This window comes from Peromyscus eremicus, chromosome 19, assembly GCF_949786415.1.
Source record: "Peromyscus eremicus chromosome 19, PerEre_H2_v1, whole genome shotgun sequence".
NCBI lineage: Eukaryota > Metazoa > Chordata > Mammalia > Rodentia > Cricetidae > Peromyscus > Peromyscus eremicus.
The window spans coordinates 24,417,266-24,433,739 of NC_081435.1; the positions used below are offsets into that span (position 1 = coordinate 24,417,266).

General features: G+C 44.6%; 1 protein-coding gene across 1 annotated transcript in view; it reads right to left on the reverse strand.

The window, feature by feature from the left end:
• Sil1 (SIL1 nucleotide exchange factor) overlaps positions 1 to 16,474 on the reverse strand; it is a 244,026-nt gene that overhangs the window by 83,517 nt on the left and 144,035 nt on the right. Inside the window, exon 5 of the mRNA XM_059246149.1 lies at positions 4,147 to 4,267. Within this exon, the coding sequence (XP_059102132.1) occupies positions 4,147 to 4,267 (121 nt within the window). The remainder of the gene's footprint in view (positions 1 to 4,146; positions 4,268 to 16,474) is intronic.

Sequence of the window (16,474 nt, forward strand, 5' to 3'; positions counted from 1 at the left end):
CTCAGGTTATCAGGTTTGACAGCAAGTGCCTTTACCCTCTGAGCCAGCCAGCTAGCCCATCCATGTGAATCTCAGATGTTTAACACATACTTCACACTTACTTAATAAAAAATATCACTCATGATACTCGTCTCTAAAAATCTGGCCCAACTGCAACTTTTCTATTTCAAAAAATAGCACTTCTAAGCACTCAATGGCTCAAACCCCCCAAACGAGGCCTTATTCCAAACCTTCTCTCCTCTTCACCCTCTACATCTGAGTCACCAGCAAGTCCTTTTAGCTACACTTCCAAACTAACTCTAAATTCACCCACTCTATATCATGATGCCCTGGACTTAGTCACCACTGGGTCTGGTCCCACGAAAATGGTGACCTGGTGGCTTCTGCTTCTTTCTCTGGTTTCAATCTCTTATCCAGACACAACGATTATTCTGGTAAGCTACACTAAGCCACTCTCTTGCCTAAAATGCTCTAGTTCCTTCTGCTATACTTAGAGGTGAATGGAGAGCATTCAGAACATTCCCTAACACTCCACACACTGTGTCCTGGCCCCACACATCTACCGTTCCATTCCCATCTCCTCTCAGTCCCCCAGCGCCTCTTCCTCTAACCATTTGAATCATTTTCCTGTTTGTCAAACCTGACAAAGCCTGGGGCTCTGCCTTTTGTTCCATCTGCTTGAAATGCTATAACCCCCAAACTTACAAGCATAATGCTTTGAGGGATTTAAATTCTCTTTCTTTAGCCTTCAGTTCAAATATGCTGATGAGGTCTGCCTTCCCAAATCATCCTATCTAACATGGGCTCCTGCAGAGACTCATTACCTTGGCTCATTTCTTCCCCAGAACTTATTATAATTTGTAATTATCTTACTCATATGTTTATTTTCTTGGTTTTCTGCCTCCACTCACCTCATGGAGGTTACCACTTGTCTGTTTCGTTTCTTACTGTTTCCCCAATGCCTGTCACAGGCATTCAGTAGTCTTTGTGAAATGAGTTAGTTCAGCAGGTAAACAGCTTGTCTTTGGTTTATCTCTTCACCACTATAGCAACCACAGCATGGCAAATGCCTGACCAAGGTGGTACAAGTCAATGGAGTAGAATCTGTCCTTCACTCCTCTAACATAGGAGGAAGTTTCAAAGAAGATTCCAGGGCAAATAGATGTTTGTTCTATGAAGATGTTGACAGGATGTAGAATAAAACATGCCTTTCATGCCTAAAAATATGCTTGAAGTCAGGTAGTACCAAGAGTACATGCCTTCTGAGATAGCCCTAAGGCAGGGTCTCTGCGCCAGGCTTAGAGCCCACAGGCATCATAGCTCTAAGTAGCAATGTGACCAGCAGGACTAGCGGAGAGGCTTGGCTCCCCTAAGTCTCCAGCCCAGGGGTTTACTGACTCATCTGAACAACCTGATGATAGAAAGCTGCATGCCTTGTCTTCCACAACACACTAATCAGATAACCAAAACACTGCCAATGTCAGGATGCTGGCTCTTACATCCTAAGCCTCTGTCCCCAGGCCACTGCTCCACAGTCAGGAAGATGCTGGGAAATGAGACTGGAGAATGTGGGATGAGGCTCTGTCTACAAAGGCTGCAACAGTTGAGAGAAAAAGAAATGCCCCGCATATCCTGGGGGATTCTAGGGCAAAGCTCTCAGAAGCAGTTCACAGGAGACAAGCAGAGGGAAAAGTGGGAACCAGTGTTCCTCCTCCTTATGGTGTCTCTACAGAAGGCTTCTGCTCTAGAGCAGCGATTCTCAACCTTCCCAACGCTGCAACCCATTAATACAGTTCTTCGTGTTGTGGGGACCCCCAACCATACAATTATTTTGCTGCTACTTCATAATTGTGATTTTGCTACTGTTATGAATCCTAATATAAATATCTGATATACAGGATATGTGATCTGTGACCCCTGTGAAAGGGTCATTCACCCCCCTCCCCCCCAAAGGGTCAAGACCTGCTCTAAAAGCACTGCTAAAAGGGGCACAGACAAAGTAGAAAGCGCTCCTTCTGAGGACCTGCAGTCGGGGGAGGGGAGGTGGGAGGCCTACAAAACAACAAACCAATAGCTCTTGATTAATCAAGTTCCGGGGTCAATATTCTTAAGCCAAGAAGGAGGTTGGCTTTTTCATTAAAAAGTAAGAACTGGACTAAGTGTGAGAGAAGAGTTCAAAGTGCCTTGATACACTGAAGCATGTGTATACGCATGCTTTCTGGAGGGGGAAAAGGTTAACAGGGTTGTACAATGATATCTGATTATTCTTATACGGCTGTGAGAAAGGAATAATTGTATGATTTGGGCCACTGCAGGTACAGGCCTATATGAAGAGAAGGGAAGAAGGAAGAACTTTCCTCTTCAATTAAATGCCTCCACTTTAATGTAAAAACTGTCCAAATCTGCCCATGCTCCTTTGTGGGTTTTGTGAGTGGCTCTTGACTAATCAAGCACACAGACCAGCTAAATCTCTTGGTCAGGTATGTTAAGGAAAGGTCTTAGAACTGGAGGGAGGACTCAGCAGTTAAGAGAGCATCGCTTCTCGGCCTTTTGGCTAAGATCAAGTGTAGCAGTTAAGAGAGCTTGCTGCTCTTGCAGAGGACCTGGGTTCAGTTCCCAGCCTCCATGGTGGGTGGCTCACAACCACCTATGACTCTAGTTCTAAGACATATGACACCCTCTCCTGACCTCTACAGGCACCTCACACACTCCACATATATAAACAAATACACATTTTTTTTAATGAAACAAAAAGAAAAAAAGAGTAGGGTAGTGGTGCCACAAGTATTTAATCCCCACACTCAGGAGGCAGAAGCAGATGATTCTCTATGCGTTTGAGGCCAGCCTGGTCTACAGAGTGAGTGCTAGGACAGCCAGGGTTACATGGAGAAACCCTGTCTCAAAAAAAAAAAAAAAAAAGAAAAAGAAAAAGAAAAGAAAGAATCAGATCTCTAACATCCCTTTATAAAACTGTAAAATTTACTAAGCTACTAATAATCAAAAAGCTGAATAGGACCTATTTAATGTACAATTAATTCCAAATAATTTACATGTTTCAGAAGAGGGTCCACACACTCCCTGTAATAACCAGTTAGTACTTTAAGCTTTAAGGCTGTCTCGACTCCACCATTATAGCAAGAAAGCAGCCACAGATGACATGTGAACAAAGGAGCATCTGAGTTCACATCATTTCCACAGTCACGACATACTCCTCATGGTTTTTCTAACCATTAAGATAAGAACCAACTTAATTCGTTGGCCATACCCAAACAGGCAGCAGTTCCAACATGCACAACCACAGGTGTCTGGTTCCTGGGTTAAAATGCTACATATAAATACTGAGAGGTCTAGAAATCCCAGCCACCACGTGCCCAAGTTTCCTTTCCTCTCTTTCAGGAAATACCAAGCAAGGGAAACTTGTTAATTCGAGGCAATTAACAGGAAAAATAGAAACTGTTAATTCTCTAAAATCAAATCGCTTGAACTGGTTATTAAAAAGTTAGGAACCCTGCAAGCACTGGGAAAGTGGTAGTTTCTACTCATGTACTACGAGAAAGCCTATTTTAACACTGACTAACGAGAGGAAAAGTTAGTCTGAATTAAAGACTTCTAAAGGCAATTTTATTGTTCACCAAGGAAGTATCACTGAAAAGCAGAAGGCCTAACAGGCCTGTTTTAATGAATAGATGACTCACTGGTAATCAGCACATTAATTGTTGGGATTCAAAGGGGTGCTCTTAGAGAACTGGGAAACAGCTTCACTTTGAAGACAGGTTAAGCATTCCCTACAGTACCTATTTTCTTTGCAAGATATTTCTTTCCAAAGATGGTGGAAGTAAATTCCATAAAACCCTGACAATTTTATCACAAACTCTACACTGTTAAATTTCAAATAAAAATTGTAACACACCTAGCCAGTCATGGCGCATGCCTTTAATCCCAGCACTCAGGAGGTAGAGGCAGGTGGATCTCTGATTTCAAGGCCAGCCTGGTCTACAGAGCAAGTTCCAGGACAGCCTGGGTTACACAGAAAATCCATGTCTCAAAATAACAAATAAATTCACACTCATGAACAGGGTAATATTGTTAGTATTTCCAAATCAATGTCATCACTAAGCCTCCTAGTCCCTAGGACCAATACAGTACCTTTTGCCTTTTTTAAATCCTTTCAAATTATTCTGGAATTTGTCTTCTTGTTGGAGTTTCACCTCTCTTGCTCCAGTCTGTAGATTCAATCGTACATGAGATCCTGCAGGGACAGCCTGACCTGAAAGTCAGGAAGAGAAAAGTTACATGGGGTACAGGAACCTTGGCGGGACAGTGGGGTGGAACGGCTGGTACACACCAAGAGGGCTGAGCATTTTCTGAAGGTCAGTTTACCTCTTTGACCCAGCTCTCTGTGTCCTGGCTCCCACACTCTACTCACAGACTCTTTTCCTGTTCTCTAAAAGAGTCTACAAGACGTTAAGATGGTCAAAAGGACCCACAATCTTAAGATCAACATCTGCTTATTAGAATGTGATTATGAAGTCTACTTTGTACCTTCTGTGAGCATGGCTAATAAGCTTTGCTGTATGCAGTGGGTAAATGCTGGATAACTGCTTAACCACCGTCACTACATGGTGACATTACTGTCTTTTTCTGTTACACCTTTCTTGCCCCTCCCTTGAAAGTCGCACAGCATCCAGGATATCCCAGAATGCTACCAAGCTTTGTAGCTCATCACCCTCATTTTTAAAACCAGGCTCTTTTGCACCTCTTTCCCCTGATCATAGGAACTGTATGACAGCCTGTATGCCAGAGGTTGGTATATAAAGTATGTGGTTCATAATACTCATGCATAAGAAAAAGGAAGCTGCCGGGCTTGGTGATGCAAGCCTTTAGTCCCAGCACTCTGGAGGCAGAGGCAGGCAGATCTCTGAGTTCAAAGACAGCCTGGTCTACAGAGGGAGTTCCAGGGCTACACAGGGAAACCTGCATCCAAAAAAAAAAAAAAAAAAAAAAAAAAGCAGCAAGATACAGCAGCCAAGGAAGCAGGCAGCAGAGCTAAGAGAAACTGAAAAACTACGCCCACTTATCTCAGAGGAACAGATCCATTAGCTGGGGAAACAAGTGTTGTAAATGGACTGGCTATGTGTATGCAATGCACAAAAGTACCCAGGGATAGTTTACAAGCAACTACGCCAATATCAAGTGCTACAAATAGAACATTACACTCATTCATTCAGTCATTCAGGGAAAATTTACCAGGCAACTATTACACACCAGACCACCATGGTAGCTTCTAGGAATATGAAAATAATTTTTCTGTAGGTTCTAGAAATAAAAAAATGATGTATTGTTCTCACCATGTAACTAGCTATCCTAGAACTCATTATGTAGCCCAGGCTAGCCTTAAACCCTTAATCCTCTTGCCTGAGCCTCCTAAGTGCTGGGATTACAGGCTTGTACCAAAACATCCAGCACGCCATCATAGAGATGATTATCAATGGCTGCAAATATTGACAATTCATAGAAGGAACTTTTTGGAGACTGGAAATTTGAAACAAAAATGATGCTCCTAAAACTGGGGGTGGTGGCACACACCTCTAACCCTGGTATTCAGGAGATAAAGGCATGAGATGAATGAGAACTTTTCTTAAAAAAAAAAAAAAAGATTAATTCTGACACTTGGTCTTTGCCTGTTTTCTCGGCCAGAGGATGGTCCTGTGTATTGGCACTGAGCTTGATTCCGGAACACAAAATAGAAAACAGGCATGGTAGTAATACCTCTAACCCCAACACTTAGAGCCTGAGGCAGGAGGATTTTGAGTTTGGGGCTAGCCTGGGTGCTCAGTATGAGGACACTCTGAGCTACATAGTGAGACCTTTAAAAGAAAAGTGACAATCTGAAAAATTCTTTGTAAGGGAAAAACAAAACAAAACAAAACATAGCACAAGCCCTCTTAAGATGGTCACAGGAACCCGGAGACTAAACAGTACTGAGGCAGCAGAGTTTGAGCGTTCTCAATGGTAGCAGGACCACAGTAGACTCTTGAGTGACTGTAGCCACTCTGCCTCTAACCAAGGAACTGGGACCACCACACTGTGACGTGTCCTCTCCATCCTGCCAGTCCACTGCATAAGGAGCGGCAATAGCGCTGGTTAAACACACAGAACCTACGGTCCACCTAAGCATCTGCTCTAAGGACAGAGTGTATCCAAGTCAGAGCAGGGAACATCCTTCCTTGGAGAAGCTTTCTAATAGACTTTGGCTGGGATCCCACTGGGGAAAAGGGATCCCAAATGAAAGGACCCCGTGTGCAAAGGCTTCCATCACAGAAACTGTCAAGGGCAAGGCTGTGGGATTCACATTGCTCCTCTATCACGAGGCCTGATTTCTCTTGCTGGAACAGAGAAATAAAACTAATGAGCTGAGTGTGATGGCACTTGTGAGGCAGAGGCAGGAGAATTGCCACAAGTCCTAGGTCACCCCGGGCTACACAGTGAGTTCCAGGCCAGTATAGGCTGCAGAGCGAAACTCTGTCACAAGAAAAAATTAAAACAAACAAAAATCCTAATGACATAAGATGGTTCCGGAAAAAGGTCAGGCTAAATACTGGCAAAAGCAGAGAAAATGTCCATTTCTATTCCTAACAGGTAATCCTTTATTATCCCTTCCTGAGCACAGGAGGGAGAGACGGTACTTCACCCAGAGAGATCTCAAACTAATAAACACAACGGTCCCTTCTGGGTACATATTACAGAGATTTAAAACTCACAACACAGCCCAGTTCGTTCCCGGCTGTGCGCTACGCAGACCACCTTTGATATGCACGTCTGTTTTACCATCTCCAAAACCTGTCCAATTTTTCTGCTATGTCTCGGTCTGTCTATCTGTCTCTCCTCTCTCTCCCTTCCTGCCCACTTTCAGTTTTATGAGACAGGGTCTCACTATATAGCTTTGGCTGTCCTGGAACTCACTCTATAGATCAGGCTGTCCTGGAACTCACTCTGTAGACCAGGCTGGCCTGGAACTCACTCTGTAGATCAGGCTGGCCTCAAACTCAGAGATTTGCCTGCCTCTGCCTCCTGAGTGCTAGGGTTAAAGGCATGCATCTTCAGGCCTGGGTGATAAATCTAATAAAATCTATTTATTTATTTGTTTATTTATTTTGGCTTTTCAAGACAGTGTTTCTCCGTGTAGCCCTGGCTGTCCTGGAACTCACTCTGTAATCAGGCTGGCCTCGAACTCACAGATCCACCTGCTCGGTCAACTGAGTGTTAAGATTAAAGGTGTGTGCCACCACCACCTGACTAATAAAAAAAATCTTTAAAAGGAAAAGAAAATTCAAAAATCAAGAATAAAACCAACTCCTCTTCTTCATCTTTCCACTGTTGCTTTGTCCAGACTACCATCATTTTTCACCTGGATGCTATCATAACTTCCCAACAGGCCTGCCCCGTCCCACCCTTCTGAGTGTGTGTGTGTGTGTGTGTGTGTGTACACACGTGCGCACAGACAAAGAGAGATGAGAGGGACAGAGAGGAGAGGAGAGGGAGGGAGTCAGAGAGAGAGAATTAACGAGTATACTCTCCACTTCAAACCTGATGGTTTCCTATTGTTCTTAGGAGAAAAGAGAAAATCGTTACCCTAGTCAGTGAGGTCCACCAGTGACCCCCATGAAAGAATACATACTCCCCATTAGAGGGCCATTTTACCTGCTGTTCTCTTTGCCTAGAACACTACGTCTAGTACCACCTCCATCTCACGGCTCCATCCGAGCTAAGGGTCAGTCACCCGCTCTGAGCAGCAGTCTGCTTCCTCAGACCAGATCTGTCTATCCAAGAGGTTTCACAGCACCACAATCATGTTATGGCATGCACCACAATCCATATTTATAAGTTTTTGAAGTTTATCTGGTTATATGTTCACCATTTTCTTCCTAGGGATTGCCTCATGCTTCAGTATACACTGAATGCTCAATGACTATTTGTTGAGTGAAAATTTTAATATAGAAAGAGGAATCTTTGTTGACTGAGAGCCTTTCACTGGAGCAAACAGACTCATAACAAGTGGTCATGTTAAGAGTTATTTTTGTAATAAAGTACTAATGTTTATAATAACAATAGTGACACCTTAATTTTTTCTGATTTTTGGTCTCAGTTAGAAGTAGGATAAAGAAAGGACATGAATATATAAGCTTCAGACATAATGGGTGGAAGAGAAATAGGATCTTATGTGAATAATTATTTTATTTGGAGAAAATTCCAAAATTGCTCTTTTCACATGAGCAGCCACAGGGGGCAAGAAGAAGCACAATAGTGTTGATCCAAACACAGGTTGAGCTCAGTTAGTCTACGAAGCCAGTTGTGGCAGCAGTCACGGGGCAACGGAAAACAGAGCATTTCAAATGTTTCCACCCCGCTGGGAAAAATGCCAAGTTGGAATGTGATCTGACCCGCATCTCCCAGCTTCTGTAAAGGAAGGAAAAAATAGCAAACAAACCAACCAACCAAGGAAGCACTGGGAAGAGCAGAGAAGTAACAAGACAGCCAGAAAAAGAGAGAGGCGATGGATGAAGAGAAGACAAGGGCAGAAGACTGGGATCCCAAACCCGTACAAGCCCCCAAAGCCTCCGGGGGCTGTTACTCCACCACTGACTCCTTGGAGGCAGATCCCAGCCTTATTAGCTCAGCCCACGGAGACCACATTTCTACAGAAAGCACCCACGCTCTCCCTCCCGAGACCGTCACTGTGCCATCACTAGGACCCAGGTACATGACGCCCGCTTTTCTCCTCTGGATCACAACGTTGCACCCATTTTCTCCCTCTCTGCCTGCTACTCTATACTATGTGGCCCTGCACGTCTTCCTAACTAAGGGCAGAGTGGACTTGCCAGTGGACTTGGCTTAGGAGATGCTTTGGCTAACAAGATACTACCCAACACGCTGTTTGGAATAGGCTTTTGTCCCCTGGTGTCCATTACCACCATAAGGAAATTTGTCACTCCTAGACTTCTGTCCAAAGCAGAGGAGAGACCCATGGAGCCAATCGTGGATGCAAACTGCAGGCTGGAGGTAGATCACACTAAGTATCAACATAATCAGCCATGTCAAGCTGAGCTGTAGGAATTTACTTGAGATAATTTTAAATTTGTTTAAAAAATTGCAAAAAGAGTACAGTTCCCACATATTCCAAATACCCTTTCCCAAAGTTAATATCTTACAGTCATAGGAAAATTAATATTAGTGTTAACTAATTAAAGACCCCCTTTAAACCTTACCAGTGTTCCCACTACCCAGTTGTTTCCTTGTTCTAGAAGTTACTATTGGGTTTTGTTTTTTTTCTTCCTCCCTCTTCTCATGTATATACATGTGTGGTGTGTATATCCATACATGCATGTTCACAGAAGTGTGGGTACGCAAGTGTGGAAGTCCAAGGTTAACATCAGGACTCTCCCTATTTCATACTCACACCTTACTCTTTAAGACAGAGTCTCTCAATCAAACCCAGAGCTCACAAATAAGGATTGTCTCAATAGCTAGCTTACTCTGGAAATCCCCTGCATATTTTGAGCTAACTCAAAATGGCCTTTTTTAATTTATTTACTTTTTATTTATATGCATTGGTGTTTTGCCTGCAGGTATGTCTGCATGAGAGTGTCATGTCAGATCTTGGAGTTGCAGTGTTGAGCATGTGGGTGCTGGGATTTGAACCTAGGTCCTCTGGAAGAGCAGTCAGTACCCTTAACCGCTGAGCCGTCTCTCCAGCCCCCAAAATGGCCTTTTGAAACTTCGAAGCCAGAGTGGCATACTTCCCTCAGCGAGGCCACACTTCCTACCCCTGCCTAAACAGGCACAGACTAGGGACCAGGTATGGAGGGCATCTCATTCAAACCACTGCAGCCAGTGTCCACCTTCCAAGGCTGGAGCTGAGGGGAGCCCCCAGGCTCACTTCATTTACCCGGACTCTGGGGCTCAGAGCTCTGCTTCTGTGGGTTCTGGGGAGCAGACTCTGCCTCTTGCTTAGGTGGCCCTCTCTCCAGCCCAAGAGGAGCAATTATTTTGCTGCTCAAAATGTTTCAACTTTAACAATGAGGAGGAGTTCCTTTGGTCGGCTCTCACGTTATCTTACCAAGTACCTGCTTCCTCAACACCATTTTCTTTTTCAAAGTATTTCTTTACTTTCTGATTCCTCAAGAAGTTCCATGTTCACCTTATAGTTTCTTTTTCTCAGCTCTCCTTTTTTTTTTTTTATTGGAAAACAGTGTTTAGAAACCAAGATTAATGCTAGAGTTGTTCATTCCCACTAGGGAGACGTCGCTTCTAGCACCTCAGAGGGACACAGATCCCTCATCCATGTCTAAGTAGAACATATACCCAAACACACCGATACTTCTGTTATGTGGGTGCATATGCTTTTGTGATAGGGTCTCACCTAGGCTGACGATGACTTGAGCTTCTGATCCTCCTGCCTCCCTTCTGAGTGCTGAGGTTACGGATAAGTGCCACAATGTCTGTTTTATATGGTGCTGGGGACTGAACCGGTGCCTCATGCTAGGCAAACACTCTACCAGCCCTTACCTATATATATTTTGAAACTTACAAATTTATACAAATACCACAGACTCCAGTCTAACATAACAGAATCATCTGTCTTCTCACTTTCCTTATCTATGACGATTTCTCCAACCACGAGAAACCTGGCTCTCATTATCTATGACACATTTACAATATATTAAACTCCACAGTGTAAAGCCGTGAGTTTCAAAAATGCCAACCTATGGGCTAGCAAGAGAGCTCAGTGAATAAAGGCACTTGCCCCACCCCTCACAAACCTGGGTTCAATTCCTGGGCCCCACGGGGTGGGAGAAGAGAACCAACATCTCCAGCTGTCCTCTGACCCCGTACAGGAGCTGTGGCACGTGTGTCACACGTGCACAGGCACATACCAATAACATATACCAACAAAAAGCTGTAAACAAAAATTTAACGCCAATCCATGTCTTTTTTTGATTGATTGTTTTTCAAGACAGGGTTTCTCTGGGTAACAGCCCTGGCTGTCCTGAAACTCTCTTTGTAGACCAGGCTGGCCTTGAACTCACAGAGATCCGCCTGCCTCTGTCTCCCAAGGGCTGGCACTAAAGGCGTGCGCCACCACGCCCGGCTGCCAATCCCTATCTCTATGAGAAACAGTTTCTCAAACTAGACCTTAGCATCACTGTGCAGCACTTCTGTCACTGGCTCTACACACACAGTCTCTTGGGTTGTCGTTTCTTCCCAACCTTCTCTGGCATTGTTCTGTACTGAATCTGTAATAGTTGGCTCGTTTTTGGTATTTACATTCCTTTTTGTGCCCCATCCCTCTGCATCCTGGCTGCTGCTTTACCTGTTTCTCTTGGGGGCACATGAAGGGTGTGTGAGCTATGACTAGTTCTAAGAGTCAGAGCTATACAAGAGGGAATTACTGTTGCTTTAAGCCGCCAAGCTTTGAGGTGTTTTGTTTATGGTGGCAATTCATCCCAATGGTCCTGAAACACGAAAGTTATGAGCAACTAATAAAATAATGATTCTTTTTAGTGTTAAAATGTCCTTTTGCAAAATGTGATAATGATGATGATAGATGCTAGTCGGTTTCTATGCTAAAGTCTTTAACTCAGCAGAGTAAAAAGTTGGCTTTTGTCCCCAGAATTTTCATTTGAAGTTTTTCTGCTCCATGGAACATCACAGTCTAGAAACTACCCTTGTATTCTGCCTATCTTTCTTAGGACATTTGAGAATTATTCCCACTGTACACTTTAAATGAATGAACTCGGTGGTAAACTCTCAATAAATTTGTTAAAAATTTTTATTTGTTTAGATAAAGACTACTGTCCTTTCAATCTTTGAGAAGCGATCAGTTTATCAGATGCAATCCAATGACAACAACTATTTCTAGGGGCCAAGGCAGCCTTTAAACTCAGAACTTAGAGACAGTCCCAGGAAGGCAGTTCTGGGAAGGACAGCAGAGTAAGAGTCAGGAAGTCTAAGACCATGAAGACCTGGGCAAAGAGACCTGGGAGAAGAGCAGGTAAGAAGAGTGATGCTAGCCGGGCGGTGGTGGCGCACGCCTTTAATCCCAGCACTCGGGAGGCAGAGGCAGGCAGATCTGTGTGAGTTCGAGACCAGCCTGGTCTACAGAGTGAGATCCAGGACAGCCAGGACTACACAGAGAAACCCTGTCTCGAAAAACCAAAAAAAAAAAAAAGAGTGGTGACCCAGGGGTAGGACACAAGTGTCCATGGGGTAAGGCTGGTGAAGAGAGAGAGAGAGAAGGGCCATCTGTGCGAACACAGAGAATGGCCGGGCCTGTGAAAAGTGCCCTTTCAAAATGCAGTCAAATTTGAACATCTGAAAGCTAAACAAAACATAGCTATAAATAGAATTCAGCCTACAGATGCCAATTTGTCACTGCTGGAAAAGATACATTTCACCCATTAACAAATGTTGCCTGACTCAGTATTTGTCCTAGCTCTTCCTAGGGCCCAGTGATTAAAATTTGTCCCTCCAGGGCTCAGAACCACAGAGACCTCCTCAGGCCATGAGACTGTGGCATCAGCTGGCTGCCCAGCCTCAGCAGACACAGCACCAACTAAGATGGATGCTCTTGTGCCTGCCTGGCAGCAGGTGTTTCTGTTTTGTGGCTTCAGGAGGGAAGAGGTATGAGGTATATTCTGTGGATCCTGCAAAGAGGTTCTCCACACCAGGGTTTTTAGATATGCCTGGATACAGAGGCATAAAGCCAAAAGGCTGTCCCCATTGGCACATCCAGTGAACTGTTCGTTTGTTTCACTCTTTTGGGGGGGGGGGCCTGCCACCCAGCTCCCAAATAAATCATACACAGAGGCTTATTCTTAATTATGAATGTCCGGCCTTAGCTTGGCTTGTTTCTTGCCAGCTTTTCTGAAATTTTCCCATTTACCTTTTGCCTCTGGGCTTTTTCCTTTTCTTATGTCTGTAATCTTACTTTCACTCTTTCTCTGTGGCTGGCTGTGTAGCTGGGTGGCTGGCCCCTGGAGTCCTCCTCTTTCTCTGGTTGCTTCCTTCTTTCTCCTCCCAGATTTCTTCTATTTATTCTCTCTGCCTGCCAGCCCCACCTATCTCTCTCTCTTGCCTTGCTATTGGCCGTTCAGTTCTTTATTAGACCATCAGGCCATTTTAGTCAGGCATAGTAACACAGCTCATACAGTTAAACAAATGTAACATAAACAAAAGTAACACACCTTAAAATAATATCCTACAACAATAAACACTTACAAAAACAACAAAAAATTAAGAAAACAAAAATGGAGTCACTGGCCTCAACATCCTGACATCAGAACATGCTGACATCCGAATGAGCACCTGGGTTTACCAGCAATGCCTGGGAGCCATAGCCAGTCAGAAGCAGGAACCAAAAAGTCAACAAGGACAAGGTGAGCCTCTGAAGGGCCCTAAAAACCCAGACTCCAAGCAGCTCAACAGACTGGTCTCTGTTGTAACTCAAGGCACACAGCCCCACACTTTAGCAACAAGGGACAGTTTCAGTGACTGCCTCTCCCACCAGGACGCCCTACCATTGGCCTGGCTCTGAACTTGGAAACTGCTGAGTGTCTGGGACTCCAGTTGGCCTGGCTAAGCACAACTGAGCCTTCTGTCTCTCTCAAGGAACATTCTCTGCCTTTCCCCCACCAGTAGATGTGGACGCAGCGGCTCGGTAAGCCCTGGGCAATCGGACTTCTAACCTGACCCTCTACCCACTGTTGGTGAGTGAATCCTGCCTCCAGATATTGGTTGCATCACTTAGTGCTAGATTGTTAGGTTGTTGAATTCATTTGCTGTGTGCTTTCCCTCTCTCTGGTGTGTGAACAATAAATCATGCACTTGAAAGAGACAACTGACCGCCTGCCTCTCTGTGACAAGTAAGTTGTATTAAGACACCACACTACCATGGGCCCTGAAACGCTGATACCCACGCAGGTTTGTCTTTGGTAGCCAGATACATTTAGCCAAATTCCTTTATCTTTCTGAATCTTTGTACCTTTATGTAACAAATAAAAAGAATTTACCACATCTGCTTTCCCTAATGTGCTATATGTTCAGAAGAAGTAAAAAGTACTTCAGGAAAGCAACCTGAAAGTCTCCCAAAAGGTAAATGTCAACCAAGATGAAACACACTTTATTTTTTTTTAAGGTCTTCAGGTATATATTAAGAGTAAAATCTCCCCATTAAAAACCTGAATTTCTGAAGGGCAGGGACCAATTACTCAGGCCCACAGCTCAGGCTCAGCTCCAGGGCACACAGTAGGCCTCCAGAACACCAGCTCCTTCTGCTACACCAGACAGAAAGGAATAGAAAGAATGTGCCACACCACACGCTTCACTGGGGCCGCCACCGCCTAACTAGGGCTGGGCAGCCCTGAGACAGCCCAGGCCTGGTTGCCATGACTACCACAGCCCTATCCTCCGGCTTTGCCTTTTTATTCAAACCCCAAACAAGCCCTGGCAAGGTCCCTGCTGCACACAGATGAGCATCTCTGTCTCCAAGGCAGAAGTTGAACTGAAGAAGTGACAGACAGGAATGTGTGCACAGATCTCTAGGGCACTGAACCCTGAACTGTACGTTATGCTGTTATTTCTTAAGTGGTTTACAAACAGAGACTTTTTTTTTTTTTGAAACAGCGAAACACTTAATGAGATATTCTGGGCTGTGGTTATACTGACACATTTTTTTAAAGGACTAAACAATGACAAACAGAGAAAAATAAAAAATTTCACCAAACTGATCTTTTACTCTGAGCCATAGACTCTAGACACTGTGTGGGGCCTCACAAGAGTCCTCTGAGATTGCTTCCAAGTGTGAGCAGAGCTCTCTGGGCTGCAGTAAAGCCCCTCAGAGAGCTACCTCATCACCTTTCGTGATCCTTCCAGAAAGAAGGTCCAAAAATCTCACTGCTGTCCCCACACCACTGTCTCCTTTCCAGGGCCCAGGCAGATGACAGCTGGTCTCCGACCTCTGTGACAAGCAGAGTTCACAGAAGAACATTCCTGAGATGGCCATGCTTGCCCATGCTTGCTAGTTCTACAGTAGAACTAACTAGAAACCCCAGGTTCTGGGCACACATGTGAGGGATTCTGCCTTAAGTCTGGATCATCTGAGGTCAGAAGACCTTCCCTAAATCAGGCCACACCTTCTGCTGACAGCCTATGTAAGGCTAGGAGAGAAAGAAGCTCCTGCTCCTGGCCTGCTTGCCCTTGCTCTGGATTCCCTGGCATTAGAGCCTGCTTCTTCAGGATTCCAATGTACACTGAAGAGCAGCTGAGACACCAGCCTCGTGGACTGGGGACTTTCTGCTGGGAGACAGACATTATTGGGTTAGCTGGACCACAGTCTGGAAGGCACTCTTAAAAAATCCCCATATATATAATATATACATTATATATATTATATATATATTAATTCGAGCAGTTCTGTTCCCCTAGAGAACCCTAACACAATCTCCAAGGACAAGTACTATGGAAGTCCCTCAGAAAACTCTCTCAGGGCTGAGGAACAGCTCCATGAGTAAAGATCTTTCTGTGCAAACATGAGCACCTGAGTTTGGATTCTAGCACTTCATAAAAAGCTGGGAGTGGTAATGGGCTTCAGGACTGGCAGAGGCAGAAGCAGGAGGATTCTAGAGGCTCATGGGATAGCCAACCTAACCAAACAGTAAACTCTAGGTTCAGTGAGAGACTCTGTCTCAAAAAAATGAGGTGAAGAGAAATAGAGGAAGAACGACCAACATTGGTCTCCATGGATATACATGTGGGCACATACAGCCACACACATGGGTACACTACACATACCACCACCAACAACAACAACCATAACAAAGAGAAGATTTCCTGTTACAACAGAAGTGCTGGAAACAGACAAGGGCTCTCCTGAGCATAACTGAACATAGTGAGCCCCCCCTCTCTACAACTAGCTTCTCAGTGAACACTTACTGAGGCCTGGGCAAGTGCCTAATGCTTTCTAGACATTCCTTCCATCACGGTCTACTGTGTATGCTCTGGATCACCTGTGTTGGTACCTACTGGGAGGGACATACCCATAAATAAGACCAATCTAGTTACTGAGGCCTAGTAAGTAAATGGGAGAGAGCGGTAAGGACACTTAAAATCCAAAACCTAAAGAATGCTTTCCTGAAAGCAATATCTGAGCATGTTTGAAGCACCTGGAACTCAGCCTGTAAACCTGGAGAATTCAAGGAGCAAAAGGCTGACAGGCCGGAATCACTGCCACTGTCCTCCCAGACACAACAGAGCTGGAATCACCACCACCGTCCTCCCAGACACAACAGAGCTGGAATCACCGCCACCGTCCTCCCAGACACAACAGAGCTGGTATCACAGCCACCGTCCTCCCAGACACAACAGAGCTGGAATCACCGCCACCGTCCTCCCAGACACAACAGAGCTGGAATCACCG